At 34.4% G+C, this 15,597-nt stretch overlaps 1 protein-coding gene across 3 annotated transcripts in view; it reads right to left on the minus strand.

Annotated features, from left to right (window-relative positions):
• Positions 1-15,597, minus strand: part of FAR1 (fatty acyl-CoA reductase 1) — a 76,449-nt gene that overhangs the window by 13,539 nt on the left and 47,313 nt on the right. For all 3 annotated transcript variants that reach the window (XM_061147313.1, XM_061147324.1, XM_061147303.1), the window contains 6 exons: positions 11,749-11,928; positions 9,047-9,224; positions 7,954-7,998; positions 7,701-7,819; positions 6,736-6,803; positions 5,079-5,250 (listed from right to left, as the gene is read on the minus strand). In XM_061147313.1, the coding sequence (XP_061003296.1) occupies positions 5,079-5,250; positions 6,736-6,803; positions 7,701-7,819; positions 7,954-7,998; positions 9,047-9,224; positions 11,749-11,928 (762 nt within the window). The remainder of the gene's footprint in view (positions 1-5,078; positions 5,251-6,735; positions 6,804-7,700; positions 7,820-7,953; positions 7,999-9,046; positions 9,225-11,748; positions 11,929-15,597) is intronic.

A 15,597-nucleotide genomic window follows, 5' to 3' on the forward strand; every position in this document is an offset into this window, starting at 1 on the left:
TTGCGTGAAATGTTCCCTTGGTATCTCTAATTTTCTTGAAGGGATCTCTAGTTTTTTCCATTCTGTTGTTTTCCTCTATTTCTTTGCATTGATCACTGAGGAAGGCTTTCTTATCTCTCCTGGCTATTCTTTGGAACTCTGCATTCAAATGCAAATATCTTTCCTTTTCTCCTTAGCTTTTCACTTCTCTTCTTTTCACAGCTATCTGTAAGGCCTTCTCAGACAGCCATTTTGCCTTTTTGCATTTCTTTTCCATGGGGATGGTCTTGATCCCTGTCTCCTGTACAATGTCAGAAACCTCTGTCCATAGTTCATCAGGCTGTCTATCAGATCTAGTCCCTTAAATCTATTTCTCACTTCCACTGTATAGTCATAAGGGATTTGATTTAGGTCATACCTGAACGGTCTAGTGGTTTTCCCTACTTTCTTCAGTTTAAGTTTGAATTTGGCAATAAGGAGTTCATGATTTGAGCCACAGTCAGCTCCCAGTCTTGTTTTTGCTGAGTTTAATGCAAAAGCAGGCATTATATTACGGTCCTAATGTAAGGTGTAGAGGCTACTACTTTGCTCAGCAAATATCTGAACAAATTTAATAATATAAATTATAAGACTCTATATTTAACATTTGAGGCTTCCCTAGTGGCTCAAATGGTAAAGAAGCTGCCCTCAATGCAAGACACCTCGGTTAGATCCCTGGGTGGGGAAGATCCCCTGGAAAGGGGAACGGCAACCCACTCCAGTTTTCTTTGCCTGGAAAATTCCATGGACAGAGAAATCTGGGAGGCTACAGTCCATGGGGTCGCGAAGAGTCAGACATGACTGAGCAACTACCACCACGTATTTAACATTTATAAAATTGTCTAAATAAAAACCTTTATGTCTCTTGTTGCTTTTAAAGTGTAAGCTCCCAAGGCATTCCTGGTTTGATATTTAGAAAGCCTTGTAGAGGACAAACTTCAGTTAAGAAGACTCTATTTGATGCTTCCTATTTGTAGCAAATTTTAATTCCCAAAGGTGGCTGCAAATATTATCTCCCATCTTATATGTTCACCTACAATATCACCTTAACTATTAAGAGGTCCCATTAAGAGGTGAAGGTAACTTATACCAACAGAATGAGGTAGAAGTGATACTGTGACTTCTGTGGGGAGGTAAGAAAAAGTAAGGTAGCTTTCTGCCTTACTCATTGGCATACTCACCCTTGAAGCCTTCAGAGGTCATGTATGCTGTTCAACTCCCCCTGAGGCTGCCACACTGTGAGGAAGCCCAAATTAGTCCATGTGCAGAGACCACACTGAAAGGTTCTGAGACTATATGAAGAGAGAAAATGTCTGGCCACCCAGCTGCTCAGCACCCTTCCTCTCCTTTACCATTCCCTACAGTGTACCTGGCTCTAGTCCCTATGACTGCAATCACTTCTAAAAGAGAACCATCCCATCAAAGCTTTCTAGAACTTCTGACGCACAGAATGAAATGATTCCTGTTTTAAGATACAAAGTCTGATATCAATTTTATCTAAATTAAAAAAAAAAGATTCTAAATTTGAAAGATTTGTCATGCAGCACAAATAATGGGAACAGATATATCAGTACTGGGAGTGAGGGACTGCTGCAATAAAAAACTAAAACATGAAATTCTGGCTTTAGGATTAGGTGGTAGACAGAAACTGTGAGGCCCTTGAGACCACTGATAAAACATGGAAGAACCAAAGATGTTAGTGGAAAAACTAAAAGGCTGGCTCTAAGGAAGCTGTTGGTGAGAGTTTCAAGGTAAGTGAGGAAAATAATGTTGCAAGTTAGAAGAACAAAACTATTACCTATGGTCACATGGAAAACAGAAAATGTATCTAATAAACTTGATGATCTAAGCCAAGATTTCCTCAAAGAGGACAAAGATGATCTTAAAAAATGAACTATCTGGTTTTAGTGGAATTTAGAAACAACTTCTAATCAAAGATCAAATCAAGAATGCAGATCTAAGATTCTGTTAGGGCCTCAAAAAGATTAAAGTAGTATACTTCTTAGAAACTTTCAGACAAAAGTTTCATTCTAGATGTTAAAGACATGTCTTACAGAGGCTCTAAGAGGCAGGATTTAAGAGTCTAAGGATATAAGAGGCAAAGATTTAAGACTCAAGGGTGCTGTTCCACAGCAACTTCATAAGGAACCCAAGACAGAAGGATATGTCTCAAAAAGATCTGTGGGTATGGTTTTGGTCTAATAGACTGGATTGTTTTAAAACAAATACATGGGAAACACACACAATTTTAAAGGAATCATGAATTTACACTTGAAAGGTCAGAGACAGTACCAAATGCAAAGAGGCCTCTGCATTAAGGTCCAGCAAACCAGAGTTTAGGGCCAAATAAATCTATTTTTAAAACAAAGTCTGACTGGAACACAGTCATGCTTGTTCATTTACATATTGTCTGAGGCTGCAGAATTGAGTAGTTACAAGGTGGAAGCTACATTTAACAGCAGAGGTAAAAAGCTACAACAGAATCCATATGGCTCACAAAGACCGAAATATTTACTATATGGATCTCAGCTCTAAAGACTCCCAACTTTTTGTGGGCAGGAAGTAGGATAAGAAGGCTATTCAGTTGCAAACACAGGCCTTTTTTTTTTTAAAGGGAAAAGAAGGATGACTCAGGAGAGAACCAAAACCTCAGAAAACAACCAGAGAGGGAATGAAACTCTAACTAAGAAACCATCAAACTTACCCTGCTGGAATGCAGAATTGTTATGGACCAGTGATTGCTGTGTGCCTCTTAACTTTTTCTCTTTTGAACAAGACTGTCTAAATTATTTCCTATGCTTGTCTCACTATTATACGTCAGATGGGCAGGAGGTAACCTGCCACTTTAGTTGACAGGTTTTCAGATCAATATTTGAGGAACTGTATCTGAAAAAGCTTCTTTCACAATTATAACAGATTTTACTAACCACACTGGCTTCAAGCTTTTGTCAGAGAGGTTTTGTGGGGACAAAGCAAGAACGTTTTCCATGTAGGAGGAATATAAACTGTTGGGACTAGAAGACTGACTATAGCAAACTGCACTTTCCAAAAATGGTTGCAACAATACCTTTCATCTCACCGGTTCATTTACAAGATGATCTTGACTATTCTCTATATCCCTGCTCCTTGAATCTTGAAAGATCTGTGACTCGCCTGGGACTAAATGAATAAGGTGGAAATAGTGCTGCATAGTTTTCTTAAGTAGGTCAGAAAATGCATGTTGCTTCCACCTTGTCTGTTGAAGCACTTTTCCTTGAAGCCCCCAGCTGTCATGTAAGCAGTCCAGCTCCCCTAAGGCAACCACTGGTCCTTGCAAAGACACTCTATGAAAAGATCTGGATACCACATGAAGAGACAATGATACTAGCTGTTCCACTGCATGTCCCCCTTTCAGTTCCATCTGACCTCAATCACATGAAAGACCTCTAAGCCAAAGCTGCCCAGTGGATCCCTTCCTAAATTCCAGATGCTGAGAGAAGCAATAAACCGAAATAAATAATAAAATGACCATTGCTGTTTTAAGCCACTAAGTTTGAAATTATTTGTTATGCATCAATATCTATTATAAATTATTTAATCAACTCTGGTTCTTCATTTATGTTTACTAAGCCCCCTTTTCTGTGTAAAGCATTGTGATATATTTAACTTATTTTACTTTTTGAACCTAGTTTTGATTTTTCTGCCTTAATCTACATAAAATCTATTAATATCAAGATAGCATGCACTGCTGTTCAACACCACTCATATATTTCAATATTTAACATACACGACGAGAAACATAATGAACAACTGAATCCAAAGAAAATTCCCTACATGTAACTCAAATCCAGATACACTATAACTAGCAGATAACTCGCTTTTATTTTTTGAGCAGCTGATGGAAGTTCTGGAATCAGCATCTTCTTTACACTTAAATACTCAAATCCTGAACTCTCCAAAGGCTCCACTACAAATGCCAATGTAGTTAAAAAAATAAATATTTTTATAGTATATTTCACTATAATTGTGGTAAAGACAGTAGGATTACTTTAAGTTTGTGAGCTTTCAATAAAAAAAAAAAAAGGCCACAACAACTATAAGAAATGAAGTTTTTGATTTGTTAACCTTTGTTTTAAATTATGACATTATCAACCTGAAAAATTAGTCAAAAACTGTAACTACAATATTATAAGCTGAATGGGAAGCTGAAACAGCTCAAGCAATTAATTTCCTAGAAGCATCCTAGGTTTTTTTCATATAAAACTGTACAATCCACTTAAAACATTTAACCCTTAATCCTCTATAAAACTCACCTCCAAGTGATAATGGGGAGGGAAGGGCTCAATTTCAGCTTATAATAACAATGACAACCTTGACGCTGGACATTTCCTGTAATATGGGATTTTGGAGGATCAATGGCCCAATAAGATGAGATCCAGTCTCCCCAAATATCCTCAATTTCTAAGAAATGTTCTAGCATCCGGATTGTGATTGTGATTAATCAGGTTAGTAACTAAAGGTAAAGCTCATGCTAGCGACTTTTTGTCTCTCCAGCAAGCCTCCACCACCTTACCAATACAGTGTATTTACTGCTATTCTTCTTACCACGGTTTCTGACCTGTCAACCTGAGTGCAAGATCGAGCAATAATGCAGGTACTGTGTGTCTGACACCCTTCCAATAATGAAGCAATAAGTTGTTGGAATAAAACTTAATATTGGGGCGCCTGAATACTTGGTTTAAAGGATTCATCTTGAAGGAATGATTTAGATAATATCCTGTAGGAAAAATAAGCATCAAAGCATTTTGAATGTTATTTGTTATTCAGAAAAAAATACCTAAAGTTAGACCTAGAATTCAGCATATGACAATAATTTATCATCCAAAATTTAGAACAGAATGAATTATAACACTACCTTTGCTTTTCTGACAAATTCTTAAATTCAAGAGTCTTCTCAGTCACAAAAGGCCATTAAGCCTTATCATAAGCATAAACAAATACAGAGTTAATATGCAGTTTAGTGTAAGCATGGGTTGTTTAACAGTCAGAGGAACAGATAAGACAGAGCTAGTCACCATTACCTTGGGCTTCTTCCAGTCATCCTGAGGTAGGTATCATACAGGAGTGCTGGGGCCTTATGGCTTACAGCAATCCAGTAATGATATAAAAGGTGATTGGAGGTTAGATTTACATTGGGCCGTCTGAAGGCCTGTTCGAGAGGATTCCTCTTGAAAGTGGAAATTACATGGTATTCTGAGGAAGAAAAGTTGCGTAACAGCTTTGATAATAACCATGTAGTGAAGTTTTGGAAAAAAAAATCATGTTTTTACAAAGCAAAATATTTTACCAAAGATGACAAGAGTTTGCTCATTTAAAAAACAAACTTTTCTACTTTCTATAGTAACTAAGGGAATATGGGTATTAAAGTGCTGAACTCAAGTGGTTTTAGAACTCCCACTATTTATGAATTTTAACTAGATGAATGAATTTTTGCTAAAATTCACTCTTAAAAATCCTTTTAATGTTTTACCTATATCAGTTTACAATGTCACTTTCTATATTTCACCTCTCACGATAGCGTCTTTCTTTCTGTTCCTCTTTCCAGATTCTTATTACTGTACTAACTTAAAAAAGAAAAGGGAAATCATCATCCTTTGCTTATGAATAATTAAGTTGCTCAAATTAACATATATAAACAAGCTTAAAACAACCCCAAATTAACTTCTGCTGTAATTTATCTAGGTTATACAATATCAAAACAATCAAATCTATTATCATTTACGTTAATACTTCAATGGAAATGTATACTGAGATAGTCACTAAAAAATAAAGCTCAACTTGATTTTTGCTAAACTTCGTAACACAATGAAAGACTACAAAAAACCTAATTCATTTAAAGTGTTTTAAAATTCTTGAAAGAACACAACTAATTATAAAATTAAAAGCACCATAGATTTTTTTTGACTGTTTATTCTCTAACAGTCAATCATTAAATAGAAATAAAAATGTCATAGAATAACCCCTAGGATAAAAGACAAAGATTTACTTTAAAATCAGAATTATTCCACAAGGGTAACAAAAGCTGTTTAATTAGAGATAAAATAAGACCTAGTATACTAAATCAACACTGTAAATATATTTTACTTTATATTTGACTTAAAAATGATCAAATTTCAGTACATTCTAAGTTATACTATTCCTGTTTTGAAACAAGTAACTGCATACACACTACTGCTGTGAATTTGTGAATTTAACAGATTAATAAATGCAACAGAAAATATTCTGGCAAAATGTATCCTACTTGCTTACTCCTTCAGCTATTCCTCTTAGGACAAGTAGCTATTTCCTGTGATATATCAACTCTTGTAGCTGTGAGTGATACTTCCTGTGAATAGGGAGCATCAGGATTAAGAATGCCCATGAGGGAGGAAAAAAGCTTTATTTCTATACCACGGGTATCTATGGGCATTGCTGCAGATGGCAGCAGAGAAACAGTAAGGGTCAGACAAGGGTGGGATAAGGAGGGAATACACAGCTAGGTATTTTTAAATTAATGAAACATTATTAAGGACCAAAAGGCACTATTAGTAGATATTCTAACATGGCAACTAAACTAAGAATAAACTTGTAACTGGGTGGCTTTAATGCCTCATGGCTTATTCTAACGTAAAAACTCGGTGAACATTTTAAGTTTATAAAAACGTATTCTAACATTCAAAAATACAGGGAGAATCATACCAACTTCACCCCAGTGGAAGGGATTAGTGCTTCCAGTTGTACAGTTATACACCATGATGTTTCTTGGTCTGCAAAGACAAAGATCAAAGAAATGAAACATTTAAAAAAGCTAACCTTAACCATCTAAATCTTATATGATACTTAAGTAGGAAGAATGAGGACTTTTCTACCATAAATATTTAAAATATTATCTTTAAAGGATTAATTTTTATGTCTGAACAACTATTTACACTACCTTTTTTTCCAATCCTACCCGAAAAATATTTATAAAAAATAACAGACTTCAGATTTTTCTTCTTGTATTAGCATGAGTGTCTTTTTTTCATACAGGATAAAGAACCACCTTGGCTCATCCTATCTCCTTCCCATTTTCAGAGGCTCTAGTTAAAAAGAAATTGTGAACGGAATCTGCTTTTACCAGAAACAATATATTCATATAATCATATCCCTCCTTTTTGTAAAATATAAAACAGTGACTTCAAAAATAAGGGAAGATTATTATTTAGAAAAATGTCACTGAGGAGCTTAGGTGTTTAGGTTTAAGTGTTAGACCTATAAATACTACTACTCCCATTTAAAAGGAGACCCATGAGTTGATTGAAGTGTACTAGTGTGCATGTCTGATATATGTAAGTTGTTCTCTGTGAATTTCACCTCTTTATATATGACAAGTTTATACCAAGTTTTAGTCTGTATTTAAAAAAAATACATTAAAAAAAAAAATTTCTAATGACCTTGTCCATCCTGTAGGCAGTACACAACAATTTATGTTAATTCTTACTACTGCTGATGGAACCACTTCATTGGCTGTGGTAAGTCAACTCTTGCAGTTGAAAGGGATAATATCTATATAATATCAGTATGGGTTAATAAAACTGATAAATAACCATTATAGAGGATTTTTTAACATTAGTTCTCATCTCAGTTACTATACATCTAATAAATGACATTGCCATCTCATATACCTATTTACTCCAGAATACCAGGCTGCCGCAAGACTCATGTTGACAACTACATCTACAGGAACAAGATCTGCCAGGGCATTGTTGGAGGCACGCATTGTTCGAAGAATTCCTTTCCCTGCCTTTGTTGAAATTAAAAACAAAACCTTAAGATACAGAAGCCATAGTGCATATACACAATACAAAGATGCACAGAAAACAGGAAAAAAAAAAACCCAGAATATTCAATACAATAAAAAAAAGGCTTATTACTTACCGCAATAAAAAGACCACTTGGTCCATTAAAGTTATCAATCCATCCCTAATACCAAAAATTAAAAAAAAGTAAGGGAGCTTAGAAATACTATAAAATTAAGAGATTTACAATTTGAACTCTATAATTTCACAAACATACTTGGTAGTCTTCTTCTAAGAACTAAAAATCTGACTATATTCAGGCCAGAATATTTCTCCCCATCTTAAATAGTCTTTTCTGAGATTGCAAATGACTAATTATAATAATTTTCAAAGGGTAACCTACTCTTTCATTAACTCTCTGCAAAGAGAATTTGCAAAAAGGAGTTTTTATCTGTCAAATATTTAAGCTAAATTAAGATTGCTCAAGTTTGATTTTATGCTATTTACTAAGACAGTATCCTTAGATTGAAGGAAATGGTAACTTCTCAAGATTACTGAATAAAACAGAGTAATGTCAAAGTAACAAAATAGACAGTATCATTTACTACTACTACAGAGACTTAAGTCTTTCCTAAATCATTTATCTCATTTTATATCTATGTTTTCTCTTATTTCAGCGATTCACAAATACTATAATGCCTTGCTTTTCTACAGCAAATCACAGAAATTTATCTTCCTTAGCATGTGAACTATACAAGGAGAAGTGAACTTCTTAAAAGACCTGCCTCTTTTAGCTACTAAAAAGCAAATGAAATAAAATAAGATCCTGAATATTCTCATTTCTATTCCCTTCACCTCCACAAGGGAAACTAATCCATAAATAATTTTAAAAGCCAACAAATGGTGATGTGTCAGTGTCCAATCTCTTATCAATGACAAAGAAACTTGAAAGGCATGGTCTCCTCTGACTCCAGACAATACCATAGCCTTTAATTTTCAGTTAACATTTTAAAAGTTCATCTGCGTTTCTATACATGCAACATTACAATACATGCACCTTACATAAAAGTACCAATAAGAGTGTCTCTCTCTACAAATGGAAACAACTTTGCCACAATAAGCCATGTTCAGTAAACAAAACCTGCTCTTAAAAAACTGCCAACTCTTTTTGTACAAAATTATGACTTAAAATTCTCAGTTCTAATTATTTACAAAGATCTCTAGCAACTTACCGGAAAAGGTTCTTTCCAACTGGCACCAACAATTGATGGCCTTACAATCGCCACATTTAGCTTTGCTCCTTCTTGCTGTACAACATATTCTGCCAATGCTTTTGTGTATATGTATGTATTAGGTCTGTCTCCTATCAATTTGGGTGTGATATCATTTACTAAGCCATCATCCATCCACCTGGTAAACAAAGAAATTACATGCAAAAATATTTTCAGATATATTTTCATTTAAAAAATGAAAAACCACTTTGCATATTTCAAATATATCTGTGGCTCCAACTCAAGTGTCTGACAACTTCTACTAAAAAAAAAAAAGAAAATCAGCTTTACTTTCATTAAACATCAACTACAAATCCAGATGTATATCCAGTTTCTATGTCTGAAAACCAAGAGTTTTTTCATATACCATATGTTAGGTAGCAAAAGTGAATTAGAACTGATTTATGGCCTTTTTTTAAAAAAACATCTTCTAGTTGTAAGTATTCATATACTTCCTATGTGTTTGACAAGGAGTACTACCCCGAGCTTAGACAGTTGAAGTTGTTTCATACTACACAATAGATTATATTTTTTTCTAAAGTCTAAATAAATTCCAAAATACATCTGGCCCCAAGGAATTAAAGATTTGCATATAATCATCATAACAGCATAACATGTTAATTATATACATTTTAAATGAACATACATTTACAATTAATATAAAAGGTCTAGTAATCTACTGTGAAGTCGTAAAATTCCTTCAGTTCTCTCAGTGTCTCTGAAGAAAATGTCTACTATGATAATCTGTAAGAGGAGGGTAGTATACTAGGTGATCTCTATAGTCTTTTTCAGTCTAAATTACTAATTTCAATGTTATGTACTTGTTTTCAGATAGTTTTTCCTTTCTATCTACAATACTATGCATATTTGTATACTAAGAATACTGTTAGTATACAGTGATACCCATGCTAACTGATGAGGATGTATAAAATGGGACTATCAAGATAAATTTTCTTCTGTATGTGAAAGTACTTTTTTGTGTGGAAGGAAAGGAATATTTATAAAATTGAAGGTAGGTTACTATTCAACATAGGAAAAATTCCGTAATGGAGATGAACTTCAAAAAATGAACAAAAGAGTTGTTCCATTAAAAAATAAAATAAAACAGGCTTAACTAGGAGAGACTGTACAGCCAGTAAGCCTTATCATTGGAGGGAGATTACACAGTCAATCTATGAGTTATCCTAAAATTATCTGCTGGGCAGATTTCTTTGTAAACAAAGAAAGGAAATAATAGAATAGGTTTATAGGCTCTTTCTCAGCAACTCAGATGTCTGGATAGAGAAAAAGTAAGAAGATAAATTAACTTCCATGTTCAACTTTTCCCACAGATATTAAACACTTCTGCCTAATGATCTGAGGAAAATGAGGTAGATATTTGGAACCATCTAAGAAATGGAATTAGAAAACAGAAACCAGGGAGTTACCGTAAGAATGTCCCAGAGAGCTCCCAATACTAACTTTCTTACAAATCTATTTTCTCATATTTTATTCCCAGGAAAACCTTAAAGAAATGGACTTCTATGCTTACTTTAGAAGAAAACTTGGAGAAGGAGCTATGAACATTTTGTAGCGCCCCTAGGAAGTAAATAATTTGACTAAGAAAACAGGGGGTGGTAACTAAGGAGCTGAACATGAACAGATCTCTTGGAAGAAGAGAGACCTAAGGGCAAACAGAGAATAAAGGAAGAAAAAGCTGGCAGGAATATTACATGAGAATAAAAAAACACGTGAAGATATAACAGATACTGGAATTTTCTGTAATTATAGTCTATAAAAGAAGAAAAGACCCTGATATTTATTCTTGCTCTGATCCTGTCTGTTTCACTCAATCAGAAGGTACAGGCTAAAGCAAATGAAATCTTGGCCATGCTGAGTTGTATCCACCAAATCACAAACACTTCTCAAGCAATAATTGATAGAAGGATTCTAGTCCTTAGAAAGATAATAAACAATAACACTAGGAATATCAATTAAAGGATCATGACTCCTCTGATTACCTAAAAATTCAAGGCTCCTCTGAGGATATACAGTTGACACTTGGAAAAACACAGGGTTGGGGCATTGACTCTACTCGCAGTAAAAAACCCCCATGTAACTTTACAGTCATCGCTCTGTACCATGGTTGTGTATCAACACATTCAACCAACCACAGACTGTGTAGTACTAGAGTACTTATTTACTGAAAAAATCTGCATATAAGCGGACTCACATAGTTCAAACCTGTGTTACTCAAGAGTCAGCTGGACTCCACTGGGCAAAATAAAAGCATAATCTTTTAATAAATTACACCTTCCTATTGAATAGGCAGTCACTAGTCTCCATGGATATCAGGAACTTCTTGGTGGCTAAGATTGATTCCTTGGAAAAACTGAGACTTTAATACCATGAATAAGCTGTTCAAAGGCTTTCCTCCAACCATCACACCTGTTCAAAAGCGAAAGCTTCACAATGACTTCACCTAGAGTCATTAGGTACAAATTGATACAATAAACAGAACACAGTAGATATATAATAATTTTCTGAATAAGGAAGAGAGCAATGTATACAAACGTGTGGATGGAGAGAGAAACTAAACAGACAAAGAGATACATGTAAATAGATAAATCTGGATTCAAAGTTTGGGGTCAAAGCAAATTTAAATAAATTTCAAACAAACATACTCTAAAGAATCAATCAGCTTCTTGGGATCCACAGGGGGTGGATAGACTACTTCATCAATATGCTTTCGATTGCAGTAGGCATATGCCGTTGATACATGCATGAACACTTCCAGATTCTTCATCTGTTGTGCAAGCAGAATAAGCTGTCGTGTAGCAATCACATTTAACTGAACAGCATCTCTGTAAAACAAAAAGTCACAATAAAAAATTGGGAAGCTATGTCTTTCTTTCACTTACTAAAAAAAACCTTATTTCCATTTTAGAGTATCAAAGACAGAAAGGGACAAAGAGATATTTGTTTCTTTACAACTAATCCCTTAGCTCAGATTTTGTTTGTTATTTTAACATGAAGTACAGCCATTCTATCAGTTGTGTTTGCTTACTTTAAATTACCCAGAAATAGACGCAGATAATTTCAGTCTTTGGCTTTTACGCATACATTTTGAAGTCATTTTACACTTTTTTTGCATCTTGATTTTTGAAAGTATACTGTTTTATGAAATGACTACACCACATACAAAGAAAAGAATAAGTAATTTTAAACTGCTATGGTAGAGTCAATTAGGACAAAACAGTCAAAGAAAATTCAAAAACATTAAATTTTATTAACATAAAATCAAGTAAAAATGTTTATTTCTCTTTTTGTAGCAATTAACCTAACCAACTTTTTAAGACTACACAATGCAAAGGAGTGTTAAGAATAAAACTGGTACATTTGTTACAAGAGGGACATGCAAAATCCCAAGGTCTATATATTTCCTTCTTGAAATTTATTTGAGGAAAAAATTTCACAAATGCAAAAGTATATATGCAGAATAGTAACTGATAAGGCACTACCTAGAAAGAGCAAAAGCCTAGAGCTCAAATATTCACTATGATATGATTTAATACAGTAGGTATTTTTAATACAATGAAGGAATACAGCCATTAAAAAAATTATGACAACTATAAAAGCATGGAAAAATATGTGAATAATATTTTTTATATTTATACATCCTGAAGTGAAGTGGGATTAAAAACAAGACTCTGGAATAAGACCTGGGTTCAAACCCAGCTTAGCATATCTATCAGCTAGGATAAGTGACCTTGTCACTCAAGCACTCAGGCCTGTGTCCTCATCAGTAAAGAAGAACAGGTAAGAGACTACCTACTAAGATTTTATCTAAAATTAAATGGAAAAAAAAAAAAAGTTTGCAAGTACTTAGCATTATTCCTAACATAGTCCCCAAATAGGCATTTAATAAATATTACTTAGAGGGTGAGTAGTTTTTGCTATCTATTATGTGCATGCTAAGTCACCTTAGTTGTGTCTCTTTGCAACCCTATGGACTGTAGCCTGACAAGGTCTTCTGTCCATGGGATTCTCCAGGCAAGAATACTGGAGTGGGTTGCCATTCCTCCTTCAGCGGGGGTCTTCCAGACCCTGGGATCGAACCCATGTTTTTTATGTCTCCTGCATTGGCTGGTGGGTTCTTTACCACTAGCATCATCTGGGAAGCCCACTTCATATTATACTTTCATTTATAACTTATTTGAGGGAAAAAGTTGAAATACTCAAAACCAGTAATACTGTGAAAAAAACTGACAAAGTTAATAGTGTTGGTGACACTATAAGCTGATACAACTGATCTGAAAGAGATTATGATAAAGCACCAGGAATTACAGAAGTAACAGTTACTAATTTAGCTGACCTATTGAAATTTTAACTGAGGGGAAAAACTTGTTTTAACCCTAATTTTTCAAAAAGAAATTAAAAATTGCTAAATTTGTTGTTTCAGGGAATTTTGGGTTGTGTTTTCGCTTTTGTTTTTTAATTGAAGTATACTTGATTTACAATGTTGTGTTAGTTTCTAGTGTACAGCTAAGTGATTCAGTTATATATATTAATATAAATATTCTTCATATTCTTTTCCATTGTGGTTTATTACAGGATATTGAATATAGCTCCCTGTGCTATACATTAGGCCATTGTGGTTTATCCATTGCGTGTATGAGTCTGCATCTGCTAGTCCCAAACTTTCATGCCAACCCTCCCCCACCCCTTGGCAACCACCAGTCTGTTCTCTATGTCTGTGAGTTTGTTTCATAGGTAACTTCATTTCTGTCATACTTTAGATTCCACATATAGGTGATATCATGTGGTATTCGTCTTTCTCTTTCTGACTTACTTCACTTAATATGATAATCTCTACGTCCATCCATGTAGCTGCAAAAGGCATTATTTCATCCTTTTTTATGGTTGAATAACATTCCATTGTATGTATATATACCCACCTTCTTTATTCATTCATCTGTCAATGAACATTTAGGTTGTTTCCATGTCTTGGCTATTATAAATAGTGCTGCTATGGACACAGGGTTGCATATATCTTTTTGGATTATAGTTTTGTGCAGATATATGCACCCAAGAGTGGAACTGCCAGACCATACGGCAAATCTATTTTTAGTTTTTTGAGGAACCTGCATACTGTTCTCCAAAGAAATTGGCTGCACCAATTTACATTCCCACCAACAGAGTAGAAGGGTTCCCTTTATTCCCACACCCTCAGAAAAATTCCCTAAATTTGCCATACTAAGTGAATGTGAAATTACAGTATAATAGCATGAACTATCACATCATGAAAATTATATATGAAAAAGTCAGAAATACAGAAATTGTTTCAATAGGAAAATTATAAATTTTATGCTTACATTTCATGGAAAACAATGTATTTTCAAAGAAAAACCATGAGAAAAAATTTTTTAAAAAATAAAAATAGTTTTGAGTTACATTTTCAATATTTAACAAGAAAAAAAAATCAACCACTTTTAAAAGGCCAGAATACATGTCACAGATAAAATCTGGTCCACTTAACTGTAAAGTAGTGCTTTGATGCATATCACATTTACACAACAGTCAGAATGGGGAGGGTGCAGTTTTGGAAAAGGTATACAGAGAATATCCTATTACAGGTTTCTCAGGACAGGACAACAAATTCTGGGTCACTAGGAACAAGAAATAATTCATGAGAAAAAACTCTTGGGCCTTATTGTTTAATTTAATAGTATCTGAGAACCTATGAAAACAGAAGAAAAAAATTTTTTCAATGAAATAATCGGGTTGGGGTCTTACAATTATGAGTTTATCTTTTTCTTTCCTTATCTCAACTGAAGGAGGAAAATCTGTTTGAACAGATATCCAGGAAAAAAGACATTTCACAGAGAGGCTACTGTCCACTGGACTGTAAGGCAATGTGCTATTTTCCCATTTGCAAAACAACAGTGGTAGGGAGAGTAATGTTTTGGGACCAAGACACAAAGGATATTTTGTTACAGGCTCCTGAGGATGGTAACAGAATTTCTGGGTCACTGAAAATAAGGAATAACTTTAGAAAGGAAGCACACCTGTGCTCTGTTTGCTCACCTCTTTCCATTCATCTGCAACTGAGAGCCCAAACCTGAAGGCATTTTGTGCCCACATAAATAACTCTTAATATCCCTGCCAGGCTAGTATCCTCACTCTTGTTTTACCACCATCCAATTTCTACACCTTGAACTTTAGGCTGAGATCCTGACATGTGAGATTGGAAAACATTCAGTAATGCTAAACAAAAATAAAAGTTCTCACTATGTTTTGGTCATATGGATTCTTAAATGCATTTTATGTAACACTGGCTTTTGGTGGGGAGAGCAAAATGAACAAATCTTTGTAATAATGGTCCATCATTAATGCAGACACAGAAATCACTTCAATAAAGGAGAAACCTCAACTTGAACAGCTAATAAATTTTCTTATTCACCTGTCTTCTATATTGGGTTGTTCAAAATCTATGTTGATAACACCTCTAAGACAAAGACCAGAGATCTCAT

The sequence above is a fragment of the Dama dama genome, chromosome 1, assembly GCF_033118175.1.
Source record: "Dama dama isolate Ldn47 chromosome 1, ASM3311817v1, whole genome shotgun sequence".
Taxonomy (NCBI): Eukaryota; Metazoa; Chordata; class Mammalia; order Artiodactyla; family Cervidae; genus Dama; species Dama dama.